Source organism: Macaca thibetana, chromosome 3 (assembly GCF_024542745.1).
Source record: "Macaca thibetana thibetana isolate TM-01 chromosome 3, ASM2454274v1, whole genome shotgun sequence".
NCBI lineage: Eukaryota > Metazoa > Chordata > Mammalia > Primates > Cercopithecidae > Macaca > Macaca thibetana.
Window position 1 is genome coordinate 114,779,788 of NC_065580.1, and position 27,989 is coordinate 114,807,776.

Below are 27,989 nucleotides of genomic sequence, written 5' to 3' on the forward strand. Positions count from 1 at the left end.
GCCTGGGCTCCAGGCCTGAGGTGAAGGTGGGAGGACCAGCCCAGCCCCAAGAGCTCCCAGCCTTCAGAATCCTGGGTGGCCTTGACTGGCAGCAACAGCCTTAATAAGAGTCGGAGCTGGAGACCAAACCCAACACCGTTTTCCAGGAGGGGCTAATCCATGACCAAGGTGCTTATGGGAACATCCTTCCTGGGCCCTTCTCTTGCCAGAAAGGGCCGTAGATGGCAGACCTGCAGGTGCGCTCTGGAGGGAGTGGCTACTGACCGGCCTCCCACAGCGTTGACTCTTGGCCTGAGCCTTTGCCCCTCCCTGGCCTCCTGTGATATCACAACCCAGGGCAGTGGTCACTGTCTGTGTTCTCAGGGACACTAGTACGTGTTAAAGACTTACTGACACAGAATTAAGACTTTTGACAGAGGCCGGGCGCGGTGGCTCAAGCCTGTAATCCCAGCACTTTGGGAGGCCGAGACGGGCGGATCACGAGGTCAGGAGATCGAGACCATCCTGGCTAACATGGTGAAACCCCGTCTCTACTAAAAAATACAAAAAACTAGCCGGGCGAGGTGGCGGGCGCCTGTAGTCCCAGCTACTCGGGAGGCTGAGGCAGGAGAATGGCGTAAACCCGGGAGGCGGAGCTTGCAGTGAGCTGAGATCCGGCCACTGCACTCCAGCCTGGGCGGCAGAGCGAGACTCCGTCTCAAAAAAAAAAAAAAAAAAAAAAAAAGACTTTTGACAGAGAAACTGAGAAGGGAAAAGTTGGATGAGAAGTGGGCTCCTAGGAAAGTGAGTGAGTGTGGGACAAACATGGAGTGTGTCTGTTCCTGCCAACTTCCAGACCCAGGCCCAGAAGGAGGAGGCACTGCCCAAGGCCTAGGTGACTTGGAAACTGGGGACCCACTGTGGGAGCAGAGGAGCCATCAGTGGTGCTGCTTGGATGCCCCAAGAGCAGGCCATCCTCCAGTGACAGGTAGTCTCATGGGAATGGCCTCCCCTAGGATTTGAGAAGGGCATGTGTCAAGGGACAGTCACAGGGAAGACCCTCATAACCCTTCGGTTCACGGCCATAGAGCCTAGACAGGGGGCCTCTGGCTGTATCAGAACTGCCGCCCATTGTTGGGCAAGAAGTTGCTGACGGCACCAGCACCTTTGATAGAACCTTCAAAGCTGTGGTTGACATAGATGTTGTCAGCTGTGGAGACTCGGGAGGGGTGATTTGGGTAGGAGGCCGCTATGGCTGCCGCTGCTGCCTCCTCAGCCAGCTTCTGCTCCAGTGCCAGAGCTGGGTTGACGTCAGGCCCTGCAGTGAGACAGAGAACCACAGTCAGAGAGGTGGGCAGGGGACACAGGTGAGAAGCTACTCCTGGTTCTGTACAACAAACCCAAGGCAGGAAGGGTCCCAGGGGGGCTCTGTGCCATGTGCCTTCTGGGGTCACTACATTTGCAGCCCAAGCTTCAGGGATGTCCTGGTCCCCCATCCCCCAAGCATGTTGGGAGCCTCCGAGGAACAGCCACCACCTGCAGCTCCAAGGCCCTGGATACCCCTCGTCCAAGCACACCCCACAACTGCTCCTCCTTGCCCCTCTCTTATGTCTCACCCACCACCCCTAGCACACACACTCTACTCCTTCCAAGAGGGTCAGGGAGTCCCCACAAGAGACATGTTTAGGAACCATGGAGCTGTGTGGGCTCCAACCCCTGCTACCTTTGACCAAGTCTGTAACCTGGGGCAGGTGTCTCAGTTCCCTCATCTGTAAAAAGGGAAGGATAATGATGCCTACCTCGGGGGGGTAGTTAAGAGAATTACAGACACATATGTTGATGCACAAACACACCCCTCTATAAATGTCCTCTAGTAATATTATTATTACCATCTGGTGGGGGGTAAAATTGAACTCCTCCCAGCTTGCCCACCCTGAGAGCCAGAAACACCTTCATCCTGGGAGGCTCAATTTGAGCCTCCATGCGCCTCAGCCTCCCAAAGTGCTAGGATTACAGGCATGAGCCACCACTCCTGGCCAGCATTTCAAAAAATTAATGAGACTGGGTGCGGTGGCCCACGCCTGTAATCCCCGCACTTTGGGAGGCCCGCACTTTGGGAGGCCAAGGCAGAGGGATCACCTGAGGTCAGGAGTTCGAGACCAGCCTGACCAACATGGTGAAACCCTGTCTCTAATAAAAATACAAAAATTGGCCAGCCATGGTGGTGTGCACTGATATCCTAGCTACTCAGGAGGCTAAGACAGAAGAATTGCTTGAACCCAGAAAGCAGAGGTTGCAGTGAACTGAGATCGCACCACCACACTCCAGCCTGGGCAACAGAGCGAAGCTCTTGTCTTAAAGAAAAAAAAAAAAAATTAATAATAGGGCTGGGGCACAGTGGCTCACGCCTGTAATCCCAGCACTTTGGGAGGCCTTGGCGGTCAAATCACCTGAGGTCAGGAGTTCGAGACAAGCCTGGCCAACATGGTGAAACCCCATCTCTACTAAAAATAAAAAATGAATTAAAAAAATTAGCCAGGCGTAGTGGTCTGTGCCTGTAATCCCAGCTGCTTGGGAGGCTAAAGCAGGAGAATGGCTTGAACTTGGTGAGGCAGGGGTTGCAAGAAGCTGAGATCACACCACTGCACTCCAGCTTGGGCGACAGAGTGAGACTCCATCTCAATCAATTAAAATAAAATAAATAATAAATTTAAATTAAAATAAAAGCCAAGCACAGTGGCTCACACCTGTAATCCTAATACTATGGAAGGCCAAGGTGGATCACGAGCTCAGGAGTTTGAGACCAGCCTGGGCAACACAGGGAGACCCCACCTCTACAAAAAAATTAAAAATTAGCTGGCATGGTGATGTGCACCTGGGGTCCCAGCTACTCGGGAGGCTGAGGTGGGAGGATCACTTGAGCCTGGGAAGTCAAGGCTGCAGTAAGCTGTGATCATGCTATTGCACTCCAGCCTGGGTGTCAGAGCAAGACCCTGTCTCCAAAAACAATAATAATAATAATAGAATGGAACCAGAAATATCAGAATGCTTCACATGTATAAGAGAAGTATTAATATTATTTAGTGAAGCATCTGTTTCAGGCAGCATGTCTGTGTGTGCTTGTGCGTGTCACCTCTGGGTATAAAACATATTTCTTGCTGAAGGGCATGCTTAAAAGTCCAACAGCAGTGCCGTGAAGATCCAGAGTGTACAGGGCCACAGAAACGTTGTTTGAGACATACATTGCTGACAAAAGAAATATGTTCACAGCACATTAAATGAACAACAGAAGCTTCAAAGACTAGAAGTGCCACATGGTCATGGTCCTGGCTTCTGACGTCTGCCCATGGCTTGTGTGCACTTCCTGAGCTTGACGTCTGCCCATGGCTTGTGTGCACTTCCTGAGCTTCCGTGGTAAGTATGCACTGTTACTGTTGTCGTCATGATAATCATGACAGCCTGGTAGGAACAGGCCGGGGCACTCACCCACATAGCTGAGGATGACAGGCAGGAAGACCAAGCCATGCAGCAGACCCAGCAGAGTAATCAGGAGGTTGAGGCGGAAGAAGAAGATCTGAATGAGCTGGGCCTTGGCAAGGCCCAGGACCAGGATGCCAGGGAGGTTGGTCATGGCCACACCTGCAAACACCTGGGGGGTCAGAACCAGGTGTCAGGCAGGGCACAGGGCATCAAGCAGGGCACAGGGTGTCGAGTGGGGCACAGGGTGGCCCACTCCTCCCCACTCACCGCACTTCCCATAGAGATGGTGGCCTCTTTGGCCCTCTCCAGCCGGGTGGGCTTGGTGCTGATGGCAAAGGAGCGGGTAATGTGGGACACGAACTCCACAGACATGCCCACCGCCTATGGGCAGAGAGGGGGCATAAGCCAAGAAAGGCAGAGGTAGGGAAGGAACTGGGGAGATGAGGCCTCCACCAGGACCAGCGCGGGGCAGGCATTAAATTCTAGACAGAGTATTTGGCCGGGTGCCAAGTGGCTCGTGCCTATAATCCCAATGAGCCATTATAGTGGCTCATGCCTATAATCCCAACACTGGGAGGCTCAGGTGAGAAGATCACTTGAGCCTAGGAGTTTGGGACCATTCTGGGCAACAAAGTGAGACCCTGTCTCTACAACAAAAATTAAAATATTAGCTGGACACAGTGGCACGTGCCTGTAGTCCCAGCTACTTGGGAGGCTGAGGTCAGAGGATCGCTTGAGCCCAAGAGTTCGAGGCTACAGTGAGCTGTGATCATGTCACTGCACAAGCCTGAGAAACAGAGCAAGACCCTGCCTCTAAAAAAAAGAAAGAAAGAAAAAAAAAAGGAACTGGGAGTATTCTATGAGGCTGGATCCCCAACCACCCCTCCAGGGCCCCCTGGTGCCTGTGTCTGCTGGGTTACCGAGACCAGGTTGATGAGGGACACAGCATTGTAACTGATGCCCCACAGGGCCATGAAGCCAACGGTGTCCACGAGGATCATGATGATGGACAGCAGGTTGAGGAGGCCGGAGCGCAGGTCCAGGCCCAGCAGGAGGCAGCAGACAGCGAAGGTGGGCACCAGGCAGAGGCTGAGCATGAAGAGCCCCTCAGGGAGAATGGTCAGGTACTGCTCATAAAACACATTGGTGACCCTGCCAGAGTACAGAGCATGGTCACAAGCTCATGCCTCTGGGGCCCTCAAGGTGGGTGGGACACCCCACTTCAGAAGGAGAATGCTGAGGGTCAGGCAGGCTTATATTGGGGTAAAAACCAGCATAAGAAATAGGCCCAAGTCTGCAGCCAGAGCCTCCTGACCTAAAACTGGTGCTCATCTCATGCAACTCCTTGCAAGCCCTCCACCCTAACCTCCAATCTCCAGCAACCATCCCCCACCTCCCTCTAGCTCAGCCACTCAGGTCCTCACGTGTAGGGGAAGACCTCAAAAGCTGGGTCTGTCCCAGGCACCTTCCGCAGGTCAGCAGTGATGTTGGCTGCCAGCTCCCGAGCTGCCCGCAGAGCTTCTGTGTAATCCTGTGAGTTTTTCAGGGGCTTGTGATAGGCCATGAACCTGGAGGCTGGACAGCCATGGCACACGGAAGATGGAAGGGCAAAGGTCAGAGCCCTTTCCAGGACACCTTCAGAACACCCCAGACACAGTGGCATAGGCATGTGATCAAGCTGGGTTCAGGGCTCTGCCGCCACCATTTGAAATTCTTGGTAAATTTTGTGCAAGAGGTCCATATTTTTGTTTTGCACCAGCCCTGCAAACTCCATAGCTGGCCCCACTGCTGTGGGAGACCCAGGCCTGACCTTTGATGAATGAAGCCTATAGAGATCTCTCTAGTGAACCCAGATTCTTCTCTATATGGTTTCAAGATATGCATTGGATTTTTAAAATTAACTTAATTGGTTTTTAATTTGCATATTCCTATAGGAAAGGACTAGAAAGGAAGACAGAAAAATGAGAACAGTTGAATTATTAGAACTGTGGCTTAGGGCTCAAGGTTATTTCTTAATGACGTTTTAAGAAATTAAGGTTATTGGCCAGGCGCGGTGGCTCACACCTGTAATCCCAGCACTTTGGGAGGCTAAGGCAGGCCAATCACCTGAGGTCAGGAGTTCGAGACCAGCCTGCCCAACATGGTGAAACCCTGTCTCTACTAAAAATGCAAGAATTAGCCGGACGTGGTGGCACACCCCTGTAATCCCAGCTACTTGGGGGGCTGAGGCGGGAGAATTGCTTGAACCCGGGAGGTAGAGGCTGCAGTGAGCCGAGATTGTGCTACTGCACTCCAGCCTGGGCAACAGAGCAAGACCTCATCTCAAAAAAAAAAAAGAAGGCCGGGCGCGGTGGCTCATGCCTGTAATCCCAGCACTTTGGGAGGCCGAGGCAGGCAGATCACGAGGTCAGGAGATCGAGACCATCCTGGCTAACACAGTGAAACCCCGTCTCTACTAAAAATACAAAAAAATGAGCCAGGCATGGTGGCAGGCACCTGTAGTCCCAGCTACTCAGGAGGCTGAGGCAGGAGAATGGACTGAACCTGGGAGGCGGAGCTTGCAGTGAGCCAAGATCGCGCCACCGCACTCCAGCCTGGGCGACAGAGCGAGACTCCGTCTCAAAAAAAAAAAGAAGAAGAAGAAATTAAGGTTATTAAGACCCTTATACAATAAAGGGTTTTTTGTTCTTGTTTTTGTTTTTGTTTTCAAGACAGAGTCTCACTCTGTCACCGCAGCTGGAGTGCAGTGGCACGATCTTGGCTCACTGCAACTTCTACTTCCCACGTTCAAGTGATTGTCAAGTGAACTTCAGGCAGCTTTCAGCCAGCAGTTCAAACTACAAATTATTTCAGTACAAAGTGAGATCACCCTTCAAAAGCTCCCCCACCCGCCAACGACCCCCATGTCCATCTGCAGCACGAGCTCCCTTAGGCTCCCTACACCAAGCATGTCTGCACAGAGCTATAGCCAGCTCCTTTACACAGATGGCTGTCTCATTCTGCCATCTGCTGTATGAGCTGACAGCATGTTGTGGGTCCTCTTCCTGTCAGTCTAACTGTATCTCCCTTGTTACCTTTTTCTTTTTTTCTCTCTTTCTTTTTTTTTTTTTTTTTTTTGAGAGAGGGTCTCACTTTGTTGCCCAGGCTGGAGTGCAGTGTTGCGATCACGGCTCACTGCAGCCTCAACCTCCCAGATTCAGACATTCCTCCCGCCCAGCCTCCTGAATAGCTGGAACTACAGGCACACGCCACCACACCCAGGCAGTTTTTTAAATTTTATTTCGTACAGGAGGCCGGGCACAGTGGTTCATGCCTGTAATACCAGCATTTTGGGAGGCCGAGGCAGGCATATCACCTGAGGCCAGGAGTTTGAGACCAGCCTGGCCAACATGGTGAAACTCCATCTCTGCTGAAAATACAAAAATTACCCAGGTGTGGTGGCATGCTCCTATAGTCCCAGCTACTCAGGAGGCTGAGGCAGGAGAATCGCTTGAACCTCGGAAGTGGAGGTTGCAGTGATCACACCACTGCACTCTGGCCTGGGCAACAGAGTGAGACTCTGTCTCAAAAAAAAAAAAAAGAGGGCTTCCCTATGTTGCCTGGGCTGGTCTCAAACTCCTGGGTTCAAGAGATCCTCTCGCCTCGGCCTCCTGGAGTGCTAAGATTACAGGCATGAGCCATCGCACCCAGCCTCTTGTTACTTTTAATGACTGCTAGGATTGTGCTGTGCCAAGCATCCTAATTCATTTAGCCAGCTGCCCTTTGGGTGTAATTTGTGCTTGTAAGAAAGGTACTTAGCCAGGGTGTGGAGAACTCCCAAGTATGGTATCAACTGCTGAATGAATTCCACAAACAACGCTGACCATTGACTTGGGAGTGAGAGAAGGGGTGAAGTCTGAGGATGTGGAGTTGGGAAACAAGACCCCTGCTGACAGGGCCAGGGCAGTTAGAAGCTCCTGACACAGGAGGGAGACAACACGTGACAGGCTATTCCCTGGGGTTCTCAGGGGCCCTCCAGAGCAACTGATTATGTCCTCCCCTCCAGGCAAGGCCATGCTTACCTAAAACCTGGCCATCTGAAGTCAAGTTCACAGAGGTGCTGTATGCTCCCAGGCCGCTGTGAGGTCAGGGCAAAGGCTTAGCCAGGAACAAAGCTCCTTTCATCTGCCCAGCCCACAGCCACCCCAGAGAGGCCCCTGATAGCTTCCTCCTGCCTCTCTATATTCACCCCCATCCTAGGTCCCACATGTCTGTCCTCCCCAGCAGAAGGCCCTCCCAAGCTTACCCTTTGGGACATTTGATGTTGGGCCGGTCATTCAGGAACCAGGGAAGATACTTATAGAACTGCTCCACTGAGGGCCTCACAGAGCCCATCGTGATGCTCAGGCAGTTCTTTAGGCAGTTCAGGGAGTCTGCAGAGAAAGCAGGGGTCTGGGCAGTGACACCCCAGGGCCAGCAGCAACTGCTGTGTGCCCCTCCTTCCCCAACAATCCCATCAGAGGTCCCAGGCACTCCAGCCTCAACTAGTCACTTCTAGGGGGATTTGCTTTTGTTATTTGTGGGAGAAGTTCTCCTCTTGGCTATAGAAACTGTGGGCACCTACAGGCAGAAGGGGAAAGGAAATTTGGGGCAGAAAAACAGGCCCCACAAAGTCCTCTCCACCTACAAATGCCACTGCTTTGTGCGGCGGGGCCATGTGCCAACCTCAGCAGCTCTCCACTCCTGACTCCCCAGTGCCCTGCCACCCAGGAGTGCCACGTGCTCTGAAAGTGGGGCACGGTACACAGCAGCATACGTGTGTGATGCCCACGGGCCAGCACAGCCACCCACACAGGTGCTCCTCACAGAGTGCCTGTCCCTCAGGCCACATCTGCATCCATGCCCCCAATGGACCCCACAAGACAGGTCAAGATGTTGAGGGAGCCTCTCCAGTCCTCTCCTTTCTGTTGCCTCAGTTTGCCTGAGCTATGGTAGGCAGTGAGCCCCTATGGCCCCAAACTCACTGACAGTCGAGGGGCAGAACTGGTCCTTATTGGGGCCAGATATATAAAGGCGGCAGCAGGAGGATGGGGTCAGCCAGTCAATGAAGTCATCCACCCAGGAGGAGGCAGGGATGGCAAGGTAAGACCTAAGGGGCAGGTGGGAGGAAGGGTGACAAGGCCAGCTGAGCAGGGTGGTGGATTCTTCTCATGGCCCAACCCCCACGCAGCCTTCCCCAGGCATACGGCAGCAGGACAGCAGGACAGGGGTACAACAGGCAGGAAGAAAGGACTGGTGAGGACTTGGGGGACTCAAACAGGGAGTAGGCCGGGGTGTGGGGCGGCCAGGCACTCACTGCTCAGGGAACTCTGTGGCATACTGGATCTTCTGGGTGAAGGAGAAGTTGTTGCAGCCTGCACTGGAGCAGATGGCATTCATCCCAGCCTCACTGGAGAAGTTGTAGCCTGAGGTAGTAACAAAGTACACCGGGGCCCCCGTCTCGAAGTAGCGGTTCAGAAAGAGGAAATAGTCAAGCAGGTACGAGTCCTAGGAGTGGAGGAGGGTCAGTAAGCTTCAGTTTGCTATGCACACCCCTAAAGGGCTCACTCCAGCTCACACTCTCGAAGGTACACACAGAAGTACATGCTAAAAGGCACATGCTCAGAGGTCCACGATCAGAGGAACACACACAGAGGAACATGTTCAGAGATACACATGCAGTTACACACTCAAAGGGATGTGTCAGTGGGACACTCAGAGGTGTACACACAGATACATGCCTAGAGGTACACAGAGGTACATGTACACACGTACACAAAATATACACCGAGAGGTACATGCTCAGAGGTCACACACAAGGTACATATAGAGAAGGACATGCACAGACACACACACTCAGGGGTACCTTCAAGATGTATGTGCACTGTACAGTTACACCGGAACACGGTTTTAGGTGTACCCACAGATGAATATACTCCAAGGTTCACAGAATAGGTATAATCACAGGTGCAAACAGAGGTACACTTACGGGGGTGCAAGCACAGAGCAACTCATATCACCTCACATGAACACACACTGACACACACAAACATGCACATACACATAATTGTATCCCTTCCTGTCACCCCCAATTTGGCACAGCCACAGTCTAACAAGCTGGCCTGTGACAACGGCCCGTATTTGTGTGCACACATAAATGTCAGTGTATACACCCTCAAAGCCATGCACCAGGCATCCTCATGGTCTGCTCCCTTCTATAACATAAAGGCTCAGAGTGACATTAGGGAAAATGGCACAGTAGGAAGTGTCAGGAATCTCTCTCCCTGCCTAGAAAACAACTTGTCTGGTATAACTATTTTTTTTCTTTTTTTTCCTTTTTTTTTTTTTTTTTTTTTTTGAGACAGAGTCTTCCCAAGCTGGAGTGCAGTGGTGTGATCTCTGCTCACTGCAACCTCCACCTCCTGGGTTCAAGCGATTCTTGTGCCTCAGCCTCCTGAGTAGCTGGGATTACAGGCACGTGCCACCACTCCTGGCTGATTTTTGTATTTTTAATAGAGATGGGGTTTTACTATGTTGGCCAGGCTGGTCTCAAACTCCTGACCTCAAGCGATCCACCCGCCTCAGCCTCCCAAACAGCTGGGATTACAGGTGTGAGCCACCACACCAGCCCTGGTGTAATTATTTTGGAACTCTGGAGTCTATTGAGGGCTGGAAGCTTCTAGGATAAGTCTTGGACAGTAAATTGTGGTTAATTTCAGGCAATCTCAGCTTTTAGTACAGTAGCAGCTACCCATTTGCCACTCCCAGCTTCAAGGCATGCAGCTGTGTATGCTTTCCAGAAGCAGCTTGTACACAGCTTGCAGGAGCCAGGGTAGGCAAGGACACCATCCACCAAATATCAGCTGGGCATGATGGCTTACACTTGTAATTTCAGAACTTTGGGAGGTCAAGCAGGAGGGTCACTTGAACCCATGAGTGGGAGACTGATCTGGACACACAGTGACACCCTGTCTCTACAAAAAAAATATACAAAAGTTAGCTGGGTGTGGTGGCACATGCCTGTAGTCCCAGCTACTCAGGAGGCTGAGGTAGGAGAATCATTTGAGCCTGGAAGTTTGATGCTGCACTGAGCTATGATTGCACCACTGCACTCCAGCCTGGGCAAGAGAGCCAGACCCTGTCTCTAATAAATAAATAAATAAATCCAAATATCAAGTTCTGATATCTGAGTTCTGATCATTGATCATTACTTCTGATATTGGTGGTACAGATACACAGGCAGGCAGCCACTATTGCAACTCCCACCACCATTGTTGCAACTGCCTCCACATCTTACTAAAGTGACTTCCAGGAGATTTAAAGAGTAAGCACCTATCCCCCACCCCTTCATTTTTCCCTCGTTTTCCTTTTGGGAACCATACATATAAGGACAAGGACATTCAAAAGCAACCATAAATATAGGGATATTTAGACAGTCACCACACTGCATAAATGCCCAGAGAAATATGCAGGCTCATAAAATACCTGAGAAACATTAACTCTGTGCCTTTGGCTGATCCCCAGCACAGAAACACCAACAGCAATAAATAACATAAAGCAAGCCCTGGGAAAGAAGGAGAATCTGATCTCCAGAGCTACTACATTATAAGAATCAAATGTCCGTTTTTCAACCAAAAACACACCAAGAAAAAGAAAAACATGGCCCATTCAAAGGGAAAATATTAAGCAACGGAAACTGTCCCTGGGTAAGACCAGACAGCAGACTTACTAGACAAAGACTTCAAAACAATTGTCTCAGCTGGGTGCAGTGGCTCATGCCTGTAATCCCAGAACTTTAGAAGGCCAAGGCAGGCAGATCACATGAGGCCAGGAGTTCAAGACCAGCCTGGCCAATATGGTGAAACCCTGTCTCTACTAAAAATACAAAAATTAGCCAAGCATGGTGGCAGGCACCTGTAATCCCAGCTACTTGGGAGGCTGAGGCTTGACCCCAGGAGGCAGAGGTTGCAGTGGCCTGAGATCACACCACTGCACTCCAGCCTGGGTGACAGAGCAAGACTCTGTCTCAATAAATAAATAAATAAAACAATTGCCTTAAAGTTACTCAAAGAGCTAAAAGAAAACAAAGCCAAGGAAATAATTTATGAACAAAATGGAAATATCAATAAGGAGAAAACATTAAAAGGAGCAAAAAACTCTGGAGCTAAAAAGTGTAGGAACTTAAATGAAAAATTCACTAGAGGGATTCAAAAGCAGTCAGAAGAAAGAATTAGCAAACTGAAGATAAGACCATTGAAATTACTGAGTTTGAAGAACAGAAAGAAAAAAAAATAACAAAAGTGAACAGAGCAGAGCCTAAGGGACTGTGAGACATCATCATCATCAAATAGACCAAAATATGCATTGTAAGAATTCCAGAAGAAAAGAGAAAGGGGAAGTGAGATTATTTGAAAAACTTATGGCCAGAACTCCCCAAATTTGATGAAGGACATGAATATAAACATTTAAGAAACTCAATAAACTCCAGTAGGATAAACTAAAGAAACCCACACCAAAGGATATTAAATTTTTTTTTTTTTTGAGATGGAGTCTCGCTATGTTGCCAGGCTGGCGTGCAGTGGCATAATCTCAGCTCACTGCAACCTCTGCCTCCTGGGTTCAAGTGATTCTCCTGCCTCAGCCTCCCAAGTATCTTGGACTACAAGTGCACACAACCACGCCCAGCTAATTTTTGTATTTTTAGTAGAGATGGGGTTTCACCACGTTGGCCAGGATGGTCTTGATCTCTTGACCTCGTGATCTGCCTGCCTTGGCCTCCCAAAGTGCTGGGATTACAGGCATGAGCTACTGCACCCGGTTGCATATTATAATTTAGCTGTCAAAAACCAAAGATAAGCCAGGCATGGTGGCATATACCTGTCGTCCCAGCTACTCAAGAGGCTGAGGTGGGAGGATTGCTTGAGCCCAGGATTTCAAGTCCATTCTAGGCAACATAGCAAGACCCTGTCTCTAAAAAATAAAATAAAATACAGTTTTTTAAAAAATAGAAAACATTGAAAAAAAGAAATGACTTGGCATATACAAAAGATTGTCAAAAAGATTATCAGCATATTTCTCATCAGAAACCTTAAAGCCCAGATGGCAGTGGGTTTGTATATTGAAGGTGCTAAAGAATGCTGGGCATGGTGGCTCATGCCTGGAATCCCAGCACTTCAGGAGGCTGAGGCAGGTGGATCACCTAAGGTCAGGAGTTTGAGACCAGCCTGGCCAACATGGCAAAACCCCATCTCTTCTGAAAATACAAAAATTAGCCAGGCATGGTGGCACACGCCTGTAATCCCAGCTACTCAGGAGGCTGAAGCAGGAGAATCACTTGAACCTGGGAAGCAGAGGTTGCAGTGAGCTAAGATTGTGCCACTGCACTCCAGCCTGGATGACAGAGTGAGACTCTGTCTCAAAAACAAACAAAAAACAAGTGCTGAAGAAAAAACAATTGTCAATGAAAAGTCCTAATTCCAGCAAAACTGTCACTTAAAAATGAGGGAGAAGGCCGGGCATGGTGGCTCATGCCTGTAATCCCAGCACTTTGGGAGGCCGAGGTAGACAGATCATTTGAGGCCAGGAGTTTGAGACCAGCTTGACTAACATGGTGAGACCCCATCTCTGCTAAAAATACAAAAATTAGCCAGGCATGGAGGCATGCACCTGTTAATTCCAGCTACTTTGGAGGCTGAGGTAGTAGAATCTCTTGAATCTCGGAGGTGGAGGTTGCAATGAGCCGAGATCACACCACTGCACTCCACTCTGGGCGACACAGTGAGACTCCATCTCAAAAAAATAAATAAAAATAAAAAGTAAAAATGAGGGAGAAGCCAGATGAGGTGATTCATCCTATAATCCGAATACTTTGGGAGGCTGAAACAGGAGGATTGCTTGAGCTCAAAAGTTCGAGACCAGTCTGAGTAACATAGTGAGACCCCCATCTCAAAAAAATTGTTTTAATTAAAAAGTAAAAATGGGCCGGGCATGGTGGCTCATGCCTGTAATCCCAGCACTTTGGGAGGCCAAGGCGGGTGGATCACCTGAGGTCAGGAGTTCACGACCAGCCTGGCCAACATGGTAAAACCCCGTCTCTATTAAAAATACAAAAATTAGCCTGGCATGGTGGTGTGCACCTGTAATCTCAGCTACTCAGGAGGCTGAGGCAGGAGAATTGCTTGAACTCAGGAGGCAGAGGTTGCAGTGAGCTGAGGTCATACCATTGTACTCCAGTCTGGGCGACAAGAGCGAAACTCCATCTCAAAATAAATAAAAAATTTAAAAAAAATTAAAATGAAGGTGAAATTAAGACATTCTCAGATAAACAAAAGCAGAAGGAATTTGTTATCACTAGTCCTTCACTGAAAGAAATGCTAAAAGGAATCCTGTAGGTTGAAATAAAAAGACGTTAGACAGGCCAGGCGTGGCGGCTCATGCCTGTAATCCCAGCACTTTGGGAGGCCAAGGCAGGCAGATCACCTGAGGTTGGGAGTTCGAGACCAGCCTGACCAACATGGAGAAACCTCATCTCTACTAAAAATACAAAATTAGCCCAATGTGGTGGCACATGCCTGTAATCCCAGTACTCAGGAGGCTGAGGCAGGAGAATCACTTGAACCCAGGAGGCGGAGGTTGCGGTGAGCTGAGATCACACAATTGCACTCCAGCCTGGGTGGGCAATAAGAGTGAAACAATGTCTCAAAAAAAAAAAAAAAAAAAAAAAAAAAAAGACATCAGACAGTAACTCAAAGATGTATGAAGAAATAAAAATCCCTTGGCTAGGCACGGTGGCTTACACCTGTAATCCCAGTACCTCAGCTGGCTGAGGTGGGAGGATCTTTTGAGGCCAGGAGTTTGAGGTTATAGTGAGCTATGATCACACCACTGCATTTCAGCCTGGGCAACAGAGCAAGACTCTGCCTAAATAAATAAATAAATAAATCCCGAGCAAGGTTAAATAAATGGGCAGTTATAAATGTTATGATTTATAACTCCACCTTTTTGTACATGATTGAAGAGACTAATGCAAAAAAAAAAAAATCATTAGCCTATGATTTTGGATACATAATGCCTAAAAATACAAAAGTTTTTGAGACACAGTTTCACTCTATTGCCCAAGCTGGAGTACAGTGGCACAATCTCAGCTCACTGCAACCTCTACCTCCTAGATTCAAGCAATTCTCATGTCTCAGCCTCCTAAGTAGCTAGGTTTACAGTCATGTGCCACCATGCCTGGCTAATTTTTGTATTTTTAGTAGAGACGGAGTTTTGTCATGTTGGCTAGGCTGATCTCGAACTCCTGGCCTCAGGTGATCCAACCACCTCACAAAGTGCTGGGATTACAGCCGTGAGCCACTGCACCCAGCTGAAAAATATAATTTTTTGAGACAAGGTCTCTCTCTCTTGCTCAGGCTGGTGTGCAGTGGCATGATCATAACTGACTACATCCTTGAATTCCTGGACTCAAGCAAGCCTCCCACATAGCTGGGACTACAGGCATGTGCTACCATGCCCAGCTAAATTTTAAATTTTTTCAAGAGATGGGATCTCACTGTGTTGGCCAGGCTGGTCTCAAATTGCTGGCCTCAAGCAATCCTTTTACCTCCACCTCCCAAAGCATTGGGATTACAGGCATGAGCCACCATGGCTAGCCCAAAATATAATTTGTGACATCAATAACTGAAAGGGGGATAAGATGGAGTTGTTATAGGAGCAGAGTTTTTGTATGCTATGGAAAGAAAGTTGGCATAAATTTAGAGTGTTATAACTTCAGCACATTTAATGTAATCCTCATGGTAATCACAAATAAAATTAGCTGTAGACTATGCACAAAAGGAAATGAAAGGAAAATGTAAAATTTCACTAGTAGCAACCAACTAAGCACAAAAGAAGTCAGTAATGCAGGAAATGAGAAACAAAAAAGCTACAAGGCATATAGAAAACAAATAGCAAAATGACAGAAGTAAAGCCCTCCTCATCAGTAATTACTCTAAATGTAAATGGATTAAACTCTTCAATCAAAAGAGAGTAGTAGGGTCAGTCATGGTGGCTCATGCCTGTAATCCCAGCACTTTGGGAGGCTGAAGTGGGTGGATTACTCAAAGACAGGAGTTCAAGACCAGCCTGGTCAACATGGTGAAACCCCGTTTCTACAAAAAATATAAAACAAGTAGCCAGGCTTGGTGGTATGCACCTGTAATCCCAGCTACTCAGGAGGCTGAGGCAGGAGAATCGCTTGAATCTGGGAGATGTAAGTTGCAGTGAGCCAAGATCGCTCCACTGCACTCCAGCCTGGGCGAGAGACCGAGACTCCATCTCAAAAAAAAAAAGAGTGGTAGAATGGATTAAACACACGATCAAGATTGTGAGAGTTGGCATACTGTGCCCTAGGCAGCCCCCATCTGCTAAAAAACAACAAAACGTGATCTAATATATGCTCTCTCCAAGAGACTCACCTTAGATCCAAAAACACAAATAGGTCAAAAGTGAAAGAACAGAAAAAAAGATATTCCATGTAAATAGGAAACAAAAGAGAATAGGGATAGCTATACTAATACCAGACAAAATAGACTTTATTTATTTATTTATTTATTTTGAGACGAATCCTTACTCTGTTTCCCAGGCTGGAGTGCAATGGCATGATCTCAGCTCGCCGCAACATCCGCCTCCCAGGTTCAAGCGATTCTCCTGCCTCAGCCTCCCAAGTAGCTGGGATTACAGGCATGTGTCACCATGCCCAGTTAATTTTATATTTTTAGTAGAGACAGGGTTTCTCAATGCTGGTCAGGCTGGTCTCAAACTCCTAATCTCAGGCGATCCATCCACCTCAGCCTCCCAAAGTGCTGGGATTACAGGAGTGAGCCACCACTTCCAGCCAAAAAAATAAATATTGTTTGAGTTCACTTATACGAGGTGCCTAGAGTGGTCAAACTCATAGAACAGAAAGTAAATGGGCCAGACACAGTGGTTCATGCCTGTAATCCCAGCACTTCAGGAGACCAAGGCGGGCCGATCACAAGGTCAGGAGTTCGAGACCAGCCTGGCCAACATGGCAAAACCCTATCTCTACTAAAAATACAAAAATTAGCTGGGTGTGATGGCACATGCCTGTAGTCCCAGCTACTCAGGAGGCAGAGGCAGGAGAATCGCTTGAACCTGGGAGGCAGAGGCTGCAGTAAGCCGAGTTCGTACCGTTGCACTCCAGCCTGGGCGACAGAGCAAGACTCCATCTCAAAACAAAAAAGAAAAAGTAGAGGCCAGGTGCGGTGGCTCATACCTGTAATCCCAGCACTTTGGGAGGCCGAGGCAGGTGGATCACCTGAGGTCAGGAGTTCAAGACCAGCCAGGCCAACATGAAACCTCGTCTCTACTAAAAATACAAAAATTAGCTGGGTGTGGTGGTGGCCGCCTGTAATCCCAGCTACTTGGGAGGCTGAGGCAGGAGAATCACCTGAACCCGGGAGGTGGAGATTGCGGTGAGCCGGGATTGTGCCATTGCACTCCAGCCTGGGCAACAAGAGCAAAACTCCATCTCAAAAAAAAAAGTAAATGGTGGTTGTGTCAGGAGCTGAGGGGAGGGGAGAATGGGGAGCCACTGTTTATTGGATAAAGTTTCAATTTTGCAAAAAGGAAAGAGTTTTGGAGATGGATGGTGGTGATAGTTGAATAGTATGAGTGTACTTAATATCACTGAACTGTACACTTTAAAAAGGTTACAATGGTAATTTTCTATTATGTGTATTTTACCACAATAAAAAACTGGGAAAAAAATGATAAAAATTTTAAAAGCAGTAAGAAACAAACATCCCCAACAGAAAAATAAACAAAAGACGTCAACATAAAACCTCAGCAAGGTCTAGTGGCCCATCACGTCCTTCCTTCTTGCTCTTGGGGCACTAAAGACCCTCTTCACCTCAGCCCCGTGACATAGCCCCCAGGGCTTCTGCAGGTGGCAGGTTCATTCTGGGACTCCCCACCTGCTCTCCCTCCATAGGGTCACCCAAAGTATAGTCCTGAGCTGTCTGCTCTTGTCCTCCCTCACCTGGCTTCCAGGCCAGTACAGCCTAACACATCTACCCCAGCTGCACCCCACTCAGCCCTGCTGTGGGCTTGGGCCTCGCTGCTTCCACTGGGGCTCCTGCCAGTGCCCAGACTCTTGCCCAAATCTCCATCACAGTTCTCCAGATGGGTCCTAGACATCAAGTCCCCTTGATGCCCTCCCTCTCCGCAGAGCTTGCTCATGCAGTCTGACCATGTGTCTCAGACTTTGTTGTCTATGGCTGCTTTCTCTTGGCCACCAGTCCATGGCCACCACTGGTGCACATCCAGATGAGCCGGGTCCCCAGCCTTGGCTGACACATTGTGCCTGTTGGCCCACACACTTACTGATCCAGGCTGGGCAATCAGCCTCTCCCCAACCATGCCCTTGGCCTCCAGCTCATCCCACCCCCACAGTCGCTGCCACACCCAGGAAACACACCTGGGCTCGCCCCAGCCCCCCATTGGCCAGTCTGTCATCACTTTCCTCTGCAAATCCTATGCGAGCTTGGAGGCCCCTCCAACCATGGGGCTTTCCTTTCCCTGAACCCCTGCCCTCCCTGGGCTTCAGGCCCAGAGGATTCACAGGGCTGGACACTGGGCAGGCACTCAGCAAAGTGACAGTCATTCTTTGTGGCCTGCTGTCTCACATGGACAGCCCTCCAGTGCCTGGGCCATCTCTCTTACTGTGGCCTGGGGCTGGCACCTGGTTGTTGTGCTGTTCATACATGAATGTGGCTTCACTCCGCAGGACTGCTGGAGATGCCTCCAAAGCAGTGAGCAGCTCTGCACCTCTGGCCAAGCCCCTGGCTAGAGACCCCCAACCCATCCCTGCTGGTTGCTACTGCCCCTCCCCAAATCCCAAGGGCCTAAGGGTTGAGAAGAGCCTGAGCTCACCTTGGGCAGGGCCAGCTCCTGGTCCAGTCCAACACTGATGTGGCACATGTAGTAGAGGCTCACTCCAAACAGGGCGAGAAACAGCAGCAGCTGAGAAGGGACCTGCTGCATGAGACCACCCTGCCCAGTAGCCGCCCCCCAATCTCCCCACAAATTTAAGTCAGTCAGGGTGTCATGGGCAACATTCTGAAGTTGAGCAGACTTGCATGCCAGCCCCAGGTATCAGCACCTCCCCACCTCCAACCCTGGTCTCCCTGAGGCGAGGTCCCCACCTAGTCCCCCTGCCCTCCTGTGCTTCCAGGCCCACTCACCACAACCCCTTGAGTGATCCAGTGCAGCAGGAAGGGGACATAGGCCTTTCGGAAGAGGCCAAGCAGGAACCCCTCTCCCTGGCCAGGCAGGGGCAGCTCCCGGGGCTTGACGCAGCAGCAGACGTCCAATCGGGAGGCCTGGAGCGGGAGGCAGCCCCTCGAGGTAGTCCCAGAGCAGACCAGATCCCAGGGACCACCTTCCTGCCCCCAGGGAGTGTCACCTTCTGTGGGTGGCCTGTGCCAGTGCCGCTCATGGAGACATACCAGTGTGCTGTTTTCTTTGCCTTTTTTTTTTAAATCTTGATAAAATATCTTTAAATTGTATGCCATCATTTAAACCAACAGATCAACTCCTGTCCATCTCTCATTTATACAGCTGACCCTTGAGCAAGACGAGTTTGAACTGCCTAGGCTCACTTATCCCTAGATTTTCTTCCACCTCTGCTGCCCCCAAAACAGCAAGACCAAGCCCTCCTCTTCCTCCTCTTCCTCAGCCTACTCAACCTGAAGACAATGAGGATAAAGACCTTCATGATGATCCACTTTCACTTCGTGAATAGTAAATAGATTTTCTCTTCCTTATGACTTTCTTACTAACATTTTCTTTTTTCTAGCTTCCTTTATTGTAAGAATACAGTTTATAATACATATAACATTCAAAAGATGTGTTATCGACTACTTATATTATCATTAAGGCTTCCAGGTAATAGTAGGCTAGTAGGAATTAAGTTTGGAGGGGTCAAATGTTACCTGCAGACCAGGCGTGGTAGCTCACGCCTGTAATCCCAGCATTTGGGAGGCCAAGGTGGGTGGACCACTTGAGGTTAGGAGTTCGAGACCAGCCTGACCAACATGGTGAAACCCCATCTCTACTAAAAATACAAAAATTAGCCAGGAGAGCTGGTGGGGGCCTGTAATCTCAGTACTCGGGTGGCTGAGGCAGGAGAATCGCTTGAACCCAGGAGGCAGAGGTTGCAGTGAGCTGAGATCACGCCATTGCACTCTAGCCTAGGTGAAGAGTGAAACTCCATCTCAAAAAAAAAAAAAAAAGTTACATGCAGATTTTCAACTTCTCAGACAGTCAGTCCCCTAATCTCCACATTGTTCAAGGGTCAACTGTATTTTATTTCTGAACCTCATGCACTTAAGGAGGTTCGATTATATTGCAAAATTTGTCAAAACAAATTTATTTTTCTATAGGAAATTGGAGAACACATGGCCTAAATATTACCTTCCCGGCACAATGCCCCTGTCCCCCACCCCATTCTCTGGGCCATCTCTGTGGTGGTAAAGCCACCCCATCTCCCTGCCATGGTGGGAACCCAGGGGCAGGTCCCTTGGTACTGGCCCGGCTGCCCCTACCTCCTGCCTCTTGCTGTCCAGGGAGAGCAGGGCCACAAAGGCAGACATCTGCAGGAGGAAGTCAAGGACCACTGCAAGGCCAGAGGTCAGGGCAAAGGTCCGCACAGCTGGCATGGGGGTCAGGGCCCCTGTGAGGGAGCAGAGGGCTGTCAGGGAACCCTGGCTTCAAGGGCAGAGTGGGAGCTGACATTGACAAGGTGCAGGGGGGAAGGGGGTCTGCACTATACCCACTGCCCTCTGGGAACTCCTAGGCCCCGGCACTAACCCAGCAGGCCTAATGCCAAGTGGGAAGGGTCTGCCCCAGGCTCACCTAGGAAGAAGCAGATGGCCTCAGAGAGGCTGCACAACAGCATGCTGGGGGCCACCCTGCCCAGGGCTCGGCCAATGTGAACCTCTCGCGGCTCCCCAGGCCTCCGGGGCAGCCTCTGGGTGGGAACAGCAGGGATAAGAGCCAGGGACCTCCAAGGGCACCATCCCTCAAAGGCCAGCAGGGAGCTGGCAAGTGCCCAGAGCTGCAGCCAGGCCTGAGGAGCTGCTCTGACCTTCCTGAATCATCAAAGACCCTCACACTCTCCACGGCCAATGTTCTTCTTCCAGGGTCTGGCTGGGAGAAATGCTTGGTGCTTTCGAGATGTCTATAGCACCCCTGTTCCAAGCATTGTTGGAACCCTGTTCACCAACAGGGAGAGGTGAAATCGACTCTGATTTATCCTTACCGTGGAATGCTACGTAGCAGCATAAAGACAGGAGGAGGCTGTAATGTACTAACATGGAGAGGTTTTACTAGACATTGCAAGGAGTTAACAGAAAGCTAATTCCGGATGGTAGAGGCAGGATGAAGTCATTTATGTCAACACACTCTAGTTTCTACAGATATTGTAAACATGAGTGTCGATGAACAGAAAGAGTCTGCAGGGAGACCCAGCAAATTCACGCCAGAGTCCCATCTGGCCAGGAGGTGAGGTTGGCAGAAGAGTGGGCAGTTGGGGGTATGGAGAGCTCCTCCCTTCTTACCTGGTACTCGAGAACAAAGATGAAGATGTTATCAGCCCCCACAGACAGCACCAGGAAAGGCACCACTTGCAGGATGATCAGGGAGGAGCGGATACCCAGGTAGGAGAAGAAGCCCATGGCAGCCATGACTGCTCCCAGGACCACGGCCACCCCGCCAAGGCCCAGCGTGGCCTTGGAGTCCACCTGTAATGCAAACAGGCTCAGCCCCCTGGCCACCTAGCACCTACCCAGTATGCCCACCAGCCTCAGCTAGGCGAGACACCACAGCAGGCAGGCACCCTCCGTGCCTGCAGGTCCCCGATATGCCCCCGGTGGTGAGGAGCTCACATCTCACATTAAAGCCCCTCTGCAGAGCCATCCTCCCAAGGGCAGGTCCATGAAACCCCAAGGCATAGGTGAGCCTGCTCCATCTTCCTTGAGCACGCATTGCAAGAGATTGTAAGTATTAGCTTTGCATTTGGGCAAGTCAGGGTATGGCATGTAACAGAAAGAAAACTGCTCTTAGGTCAGGTGTGGTGGCTCACACCTGTAATCTCAACACTTTGGGAGGCTGACGAGGAAGAATTGCTTGAGCCCAGGAGTTTGAGACCAGCCTAGGCAACAAAGCGAGACTCCGTCTCTACAAAAAATTTAAAAAAAAAAATGGCCGGGAGCAGTAGCTCATGCCTGTAATCCCAGCACTTTGGGTGGGCAGATCACCTGAGACCAGCCTGACCAACATGGAGAAACACTGTCTCTACTAAAAACACAAAATTAGTCAGGTGTGGTGGCACATGCCTGTAGTCCCAGCTACTCAGGAGGCTGAGGCAGGAGAATTGCTTGAACCTGGGAGGCAGAGGTTGCAGTGAGCCAAGATCGTGCCATTGCACTCCAGCCTGGGCAACAAGAGCAAAACTCTGTCTTAAAAAAAAAAAAAAAAAAAAAAAAAAAGCTGGGCGCAATGGCATGTGCCTATAGTCCCAACTACTTGGGAGGCTGAAGCAGGAGGATCACTTGTGCCCAGGATTTTTGAGGTTGCAACAAGCTAAGATCATGCCGCTGCACTCCAGCCTGGGCAGCAGAGCAAGACCCTGTCTCAAAAGAAAGAAAGAGAAAAAAAGAGAGACAGAGAGAGAAAGAGAGAGAGAGAAAGAAAAGAAAGCGAAAGAGAGAGGGAAGGAGGGAAAAGAGAAAAGAAAAGAAAGAAAAGGAAAGAAAAAGAAAAGAAAACAGCTCTTGGCCTTTCACTTTCAGCACAGAACACCTTCCAGAGGTATTACCCTTTGGGGCAGCCACTTAGGTGTGTCCATTCTGCTGCTCTGAGATGCTCTGGTTAGGAAAGTTGTAGAAGGCCTGCTGAAGATGCCTGGGGTCCTGGGCTAGCCCACCTAGCTGTGTCCCTCCCGCTTCTCACCATCACTCGGCTCCAGCTGGAATAGCTGCCCAGGGCCAGGGAGATGTACAGGAAGATGACAATGTAGCTGGTGGCAAAGATGGGCAGGTCTTCGGCTGTGGTGCGATTGATCTCATCTTCCAGAGAGCGCTGTGGACACACACCCGACCAGCCCCCACTGACCGTGCCTGCTCCAGCTAGGCCGGCTCTCAATAGCTCAGTCACTGGGCACTGTGTGTTGTGTCACAGGGCCTGATGGCCCCCCATCATCCCTGGTGAGGCTACAAGAACAGCTATCACAATTACCCTGTTCCAAGCAGGCAGCCACTGCCCAGCTTGGGGACACAGGAGCTGACCCAAGACCACCTGGGTTGCACCCCTAGAGCCAGGGACCCTGCAGCCCCTACCTCAGCCATGAACGTGACCTGGAACTTGCCAGCCGTCCGACGCTGGAAGGCTCGCATTTCCTCCAAGAAGGCCTCCTCCCACAGCTGGGCCTGGGCCAGCCGGGGGTCCCCGGCAGGGTAGTTGTTGAGGGAGAACGTCATGATCAGGGCCTCTGCCTCAGAATAGTCCTTCCCTGGGATAAGAAATGCTCAGTCCCTTCCTGCTGCACCCGTGCCTCCCTCCCCCTCCAGCTGCACCCCTATATTCCCTCCCCCTATCTAGCTTCACCCTTGCCATCACCCCTTGCTCCTTCTCCCCCACTCCTTCTTCATCTGATTCATGGCCTTACCTCCTACACCCCACTTCTCTCAGGCAAAGGTAAGACCTTTGGGCCCAGGCAAAAAACCAGAGTGCCTGAGTAACACTATGAGAAGATAAAGGAGATGGCAGAGAGAGGAGACAGGACAGGGTCGGCCTATAGCTTCCAGAAACCAGGTCACCCCCAGGCTGTGAGAACCCCCAGCACCACCCCCACCCTCCCGTCTATGGTTCCTGCCCCAATACTGCATCTTCCTTGGCCTCCTCTCAGGGCCCACTTAGCTTACCTTTGTACCCCCCAACGGCAAGGAAGGGGAAGACAGGGGCCCCATAGTCAGCCATGCAGCTCAGGGCCAGGGCTGTGCCATCCTTGAAGGTGAGCGGGGCACTGGAGGGAGATGACCACAAAGGGAAAGGGCCTTTCCTGGCCCTGCCCAGTCCCTATGGCCCCTCCCTTCCCCTCCCACCCCAGACCCACAGCACTACGGAGGGTGAGCTGGTGGGGTGGGGGACACTGGCTGCAGATAACTGCAGATAGCCCAGCCCAGTGGGTCCTAAATGGCTCCCATCCAGCAAGATCTCCTGCAGGCCCCCACCCACCGAGTGAGTTGGAGCTGCCAGGTGCCTCCTCTGTGCCAGGCAGGGGCTGCTCCGGGCCATGTCCCTCTGTGCCTCTCACGTCTCCACACACTAGCCTGACCTTCCTGGCTCTGACACTATCTGATTCTGGATTGAGCATCACATCTGAAGTCCTCAGGTGTGATGAGGGCGGAAGAGCTGGGATTTGAGCCGTGGGGTCTGGCATGGGCTGTCTCAAATGTTGCCCTCTCAGCCTCCTTCTCCTGCCTAGGGCCCCCCAAAACCCTCTAGGTACTGAGGTCAAATTTGGAATCCTGGAGCCCAGGAGCCAATGTTTTCAGAGTTTACTAGCCTGGTACCCTCAGGCAATTCTGTAGTTCCTTCAGCTTAGCCCTTTCTGCAAAGCCCATCATTGTGAAGACGCGGTGGGACACCAGAGCGAAGCTCTCTACGCCCCTCTCTCAGCTCTCAGCAAGCAAGTGCTGGTTGCTGTGTGACTTTGAGCAGCTTACCACACCCCTGCGAGCCTCAGTTTTCATGTCTGTAAAGTGGGGATAATTGGACCACCCAAGAGTTGTTGTGAGCACCCAAGTCAAAATAAAGATAATGCCCTCTAATGGACTATAAAGCTAGCATCAGACACGAGTCGGAGGTCAGACCACGATGCCTCCCCAGAGCAAACAATAGCTCCTCTCATTCCCGCTGTTTCCAAGAGACAGCCCTTGGGTTCCCGGCACAGACACTCTGAGAAACAGCCCAAACTTGGGGCCCAGCCAAGGGATGCAGAGCCAGATAGCGGGGGACAGAAAGTGTCAGCACTCTCTTCCAATCCAGTGGTTCTCAAAGTGTGGCCTGGGGCCCTTCGGTGTCCTGGAGATCCTTTCAAGGGTCTGTAAGGTCAGAACTGTTTTCATAATAACACTAAGATGCTATTTGCCCCTTTTAACTCTCATTTGCTCTGGAGTATGGAGTACTAAACGTTCATTTTGAGGACCTCTGCTCTACTCCAACCTCAAGGAGCCTCCACTGCCACCGCCCCGCTGCTGCCCTTGGCTCTTGGGCGCCTTGGTCCAGCAGCCTTGTTGGCAGCACACCAGAGTGGACAGAACCAGGACCGAACCCCAATCAATAGAAGTGTATGTGGCTGTGGCCTGCCCCAGGACACCCGGCCCAGGTGCCTGAGACCAGCCATGACCCCTGGCCTGAGGGCACTTTTTCCAGTGCATACCATGGTACCTCACGGGCTACTGACGGCCCTATGGCACCTGGCACAGAAACAAGAAGCAAAACAAGGCAAATATAAACATGTGCTGTGCCAATCGGACTCCTCTGTCAGACTTAAACCAAGAATGTGGCAGGGAGCTCCACATGTCAGGAGCTCTGCAGAAAGACAGAGTGGACCCGGGGTTGAAGGGCCAGTGATGGCCATGCACAAACCTGTAGCCATGAGCAGGAACTCTGGCCAAAGGAAATGGCAGCTGGACGAGGGGCAGAGATAAGCATCTGGGCAGCCCCAGGCCAGAGTCATAGGAATAGCTACCTCTGGTCCTTCAGGACCAGCTGTATGCCCGGCCAGGTTCCCAGGAGGCCATGGCAGCCCAGCCCCAGCCCGCTCCTCGCTTGGGCCCCACCACGGACTCACTTGGCACAGTACAGAAAATGGTCCCTCCAGTCGACTTGGGAGGTCTGCCCCATCAGTGTCTGGTTGGCCGTGAGCAACAGGAGCGTGCGGTTGTTCTGGAAATACTGCAGGAGGCTGTTGATGCAGCAATCGGAGAGACTGGTATTGTCCGGATTGAGGGGGGCGTAGCAGATGTGCTGCAGGGAGATGTTGCGCTGTGCTTCGGGCGACCACACCTGGAGGTGCCGCAGCCTCTCCTGCAACTCCAGCAGCTCCAGCAGCAAGTCCAGGTCCAGGATCCCGCTGAAGTTCTTGGGCCCCAGCAGCAGGGAGTCATACCTGTAGCTGGACCGGTTAGGAGCCGTCAGGATCACCTGGTTGGTTCGGAAGAAGGGGCCGAAATGCTGGTCATGAAAAGCCTTCTCACTCCGGGCTTGGCTGTTGGGGGCCGACCACAGCTCCACGGGGTCCGTAGTGAGTTCTGTAAAGACCAGGCCCGCTGCCAAGACCACCACCGGGATGACAGACAGCACCAGGATGGTCAGAGGCCACGAAGCCACCCAGGTGCCCCAGCCCTGGAAGAACTGGCCAAGGAGGGTGTGGGTGGAGAAGCTGAGCTTGTCAGAGAGGCTGGTGCCCTTCTTGGGGTCCACCGTCTTGCTTTTGTCCCTGGTGGGGGCCACACGGAGTCCCACGAGCAGGATGGCGACCACAGTGAAGACAGAACAGAGGATGATGATGAGGACCAGCCCACCCGGCATCCGGCCCAGGCGGAAGGTGGAGTCCAGGGCCTGGGGATGGGCGATGGCAGGACAGGATGCAGCACAGTCCTGGCAGGAGCAGGCCACTGCGTCGTCACCTTGGGACTCATTGCAACGTGCAACCCCCTCATTCAGAGGCTGAATCCCACTCCCCACAGCCTGGCCGGGCTCCAAGAGGTGGAAGGTGATGTCCAGTGGGGCCAGACCATTGCCTGTGTCTCCCTGGAAGTTGAGCCAGCGCTGGGCATTGCAAAGGGCAGAGCCATACACGCCACACATGCTGCCCACAGCCAGCGTGGCAGCCGCAGGGATGTGCACACGGCTGCAGGAGTCATAGCTCTGCTCGGCAAAGCTGTGCTGGTAGAAGGCCTCATAGGCCACCACAGCTGGGAGTTGTCCAGCCCCTAGCTGAGCCACGCGGGTCACATTGATGAAGAGGCTCTGGTTGGGGCTGCATGTGTTGTGGCAGTGCAGGCTCACGAAATTGTCAGAGCAGGCTGGGCAGCGGGTGAGGAGGGCCTTGGTGATCGACAGACTCGCTTCCAATGATACCAGCTGCTTGGCGGAGCAGCAGGCTTGGGTGTTGGGGCCGGTGTAGAGGCGGGGGCAGATCCTCTGTAATAGGATCAGGTGATCACCTGTGATGTTGCGGGCTGGCGTGTTGGACAGACAGGACACGTTGGAGAGTGTCATGAGGCCTCCAGACAGCTCTGGGTTCTTCCCACATTCGTCATAGAAGGCGCAGTAGCCAGGCTGGTGGATGGGTGTGTAAGGCTCGCTCTGGGCCTGCAGACACAGCAACATCACTCATGGGCCCTGACACAGCTGGGTGCCATCCAGGCAGCAGGCAGCCAGGGAGGGCGTGGGGGTAAGAAGGACATGGAGCAGGGGCAGGGAAGGGGGGAGTGTGGGGAGTGGGAAGCCTCCTGGAGGCATGTGCCAGCCAGCCAGCCAGTGTTGGAGTGACAAGTGGGCGGGGCAGCCAGGCCTTTCTTCCTAGGTGTGGCCTGATAGACCTGCAGTTTAGGAAGGTCCTGCTGGAGAGGCCAGGTATGGGTAAGGAGGCAAAGCTGACTCCAAGGTGCCGGGCCCTGCCCACATCAAAGTCAGCCTGAGTCCCCACACTGCACACCACATCCAGAGGCCAGGGTCTCTCATGGAGAGTCTGTGCAGGAGGCCCCCCGGCTCCCACCGCCACCACCACCACCACCTGCTTGAGGCCGAAAGCCATCACCCACCTCCCAGACACAAAGGGAGCGAGGAACTTAAGAGGCGCCAGTCCTGGATCTTCTCCCAGGACTCCCTAGGTGATGCTCACTAGGTAACCCCATCCCAGCACCTCCTTGCCTCAGACCTCCCTCAACTGCAGGCCTGGACCCCACCCAGTAGGGCCAGTGACAGGAGGGACTTGGAACACCCCAGTCCAGCGACCTCTTTCACCCCTGTGTGCATTCAACTCTGTGACCTGGAAACCCTCCACCTGCACCTCTCCTCTGTGGGGCCTGGCATCCCTCATGTGTCCGGAGACTGGCCCAGCCTGCAGGCCCTGAGGCTCCCTTGCTGTTACCCAGTAACACTCGCCTGGTACACGGCTGGCCCCAGGGTCCCTAACTGGAGGCTGTAGGGGAGGTGGAGCCAAGCCCTGGGACTCACCAAGTGCAGGAGCAGGGCCCACAGCAGCCAGCCGCTCAGGCCGGCCTCCGCCATCCCGGGTCGAGAAGGGGTCAGCGGGTAGCCGCGCCAGGCCTCAGGGATAGCCAAGGGCTGAACACACATTAAGGCAGCCTCCTCCCCTTCGATGACAACCCTGGCCTGACTGGGTTAGGGACCAATGAGGCTGAGCCCTGCTAGTT

The 27,989-nt window shown here is 51.7% G+C and overlaps 1 protein-coding gene across 2 annotated transcripts; it reads right to left on the minus strand.

Moving 5' to 3' along the window:
- Positions 1–728: 728 nt before the first annotated feature.
- On the minus strand, positions 729–27,860 carry NPC1L1 (NPC1 like intracellular cholesterol transporter 1). 2 transcript variants are annotated; one of them, XM_050783472.1, is made up of 21 exons: positions 27,790–27,860; positions 25,397–26,922; positions 23,463–23,563; positions 22,878–23,050; positions 22,492–22,620; positions 21,099–21,281; positions 20,395–20,509; positions 20,085–20,212; positions 18,723–18,860; positions 18,412–18,501; positions 8,795–8,985; positions 8,463–8,587; positions 7,745–7,871; positions 7,521–7,576; positions 6,213–6,215; positions 5,701–5,775; positions 4,884–5,034; positions 4,380–4,611; positions 3,727–3,840; positions 3,466–3,628; positions 729–1,297 (listed from the first exon to the last, which is right to left on the minus strand). In XM_050783472.1, the coding sequence occupies exons 1-21, from the start codon at positions 27,841–27,843 to the stop codon at positions 1,095–1,097; spliced, it is 4,077 nt and encodes a 1,358-aa protein (XP_050639429.1). In that variant the 5' UTR covers positions 27,844–27,860; the 3' UTR covers positions 729–1,094. The 2 variants fall into 2 exon arrangements, with proteins under 2 accessions (XP_050639429.1, XP_050639430.1); XM_050783473.1 differs by lacking the exons at positions 5,701–5,775; positions 6,213–6,215.
- Between the last annotated feature and the right edge of the window lie 129 nt (positions 27,861–27,989).

Bases quoted from the DNA above. Each gene is read 5' to 3' on its own strand.
- NPC1L1 (XM_050783472.1), bottom strand. From the start codon at position 27,843: ATGGCGGAGGCCGGCCTGAGCGGCTGGCTGCTGTGGGCCCTGCTCCTG. The intron at 20,510-21,098 runs GTAAGAAGGGAG...GTTCCCACCCAG, and splicing joins TCTTTGTTCTCGAGTACCAG to AGGCTGCCCCGGAGGCCTGG. The intron at 5,035-5,700 runs GCAATTCTCCCG...ATGGCTGTCCAG, and splicing joins CCTCTACCTCCCGGGTTCAA to CCTCCAGGTTCATGGCCTAT.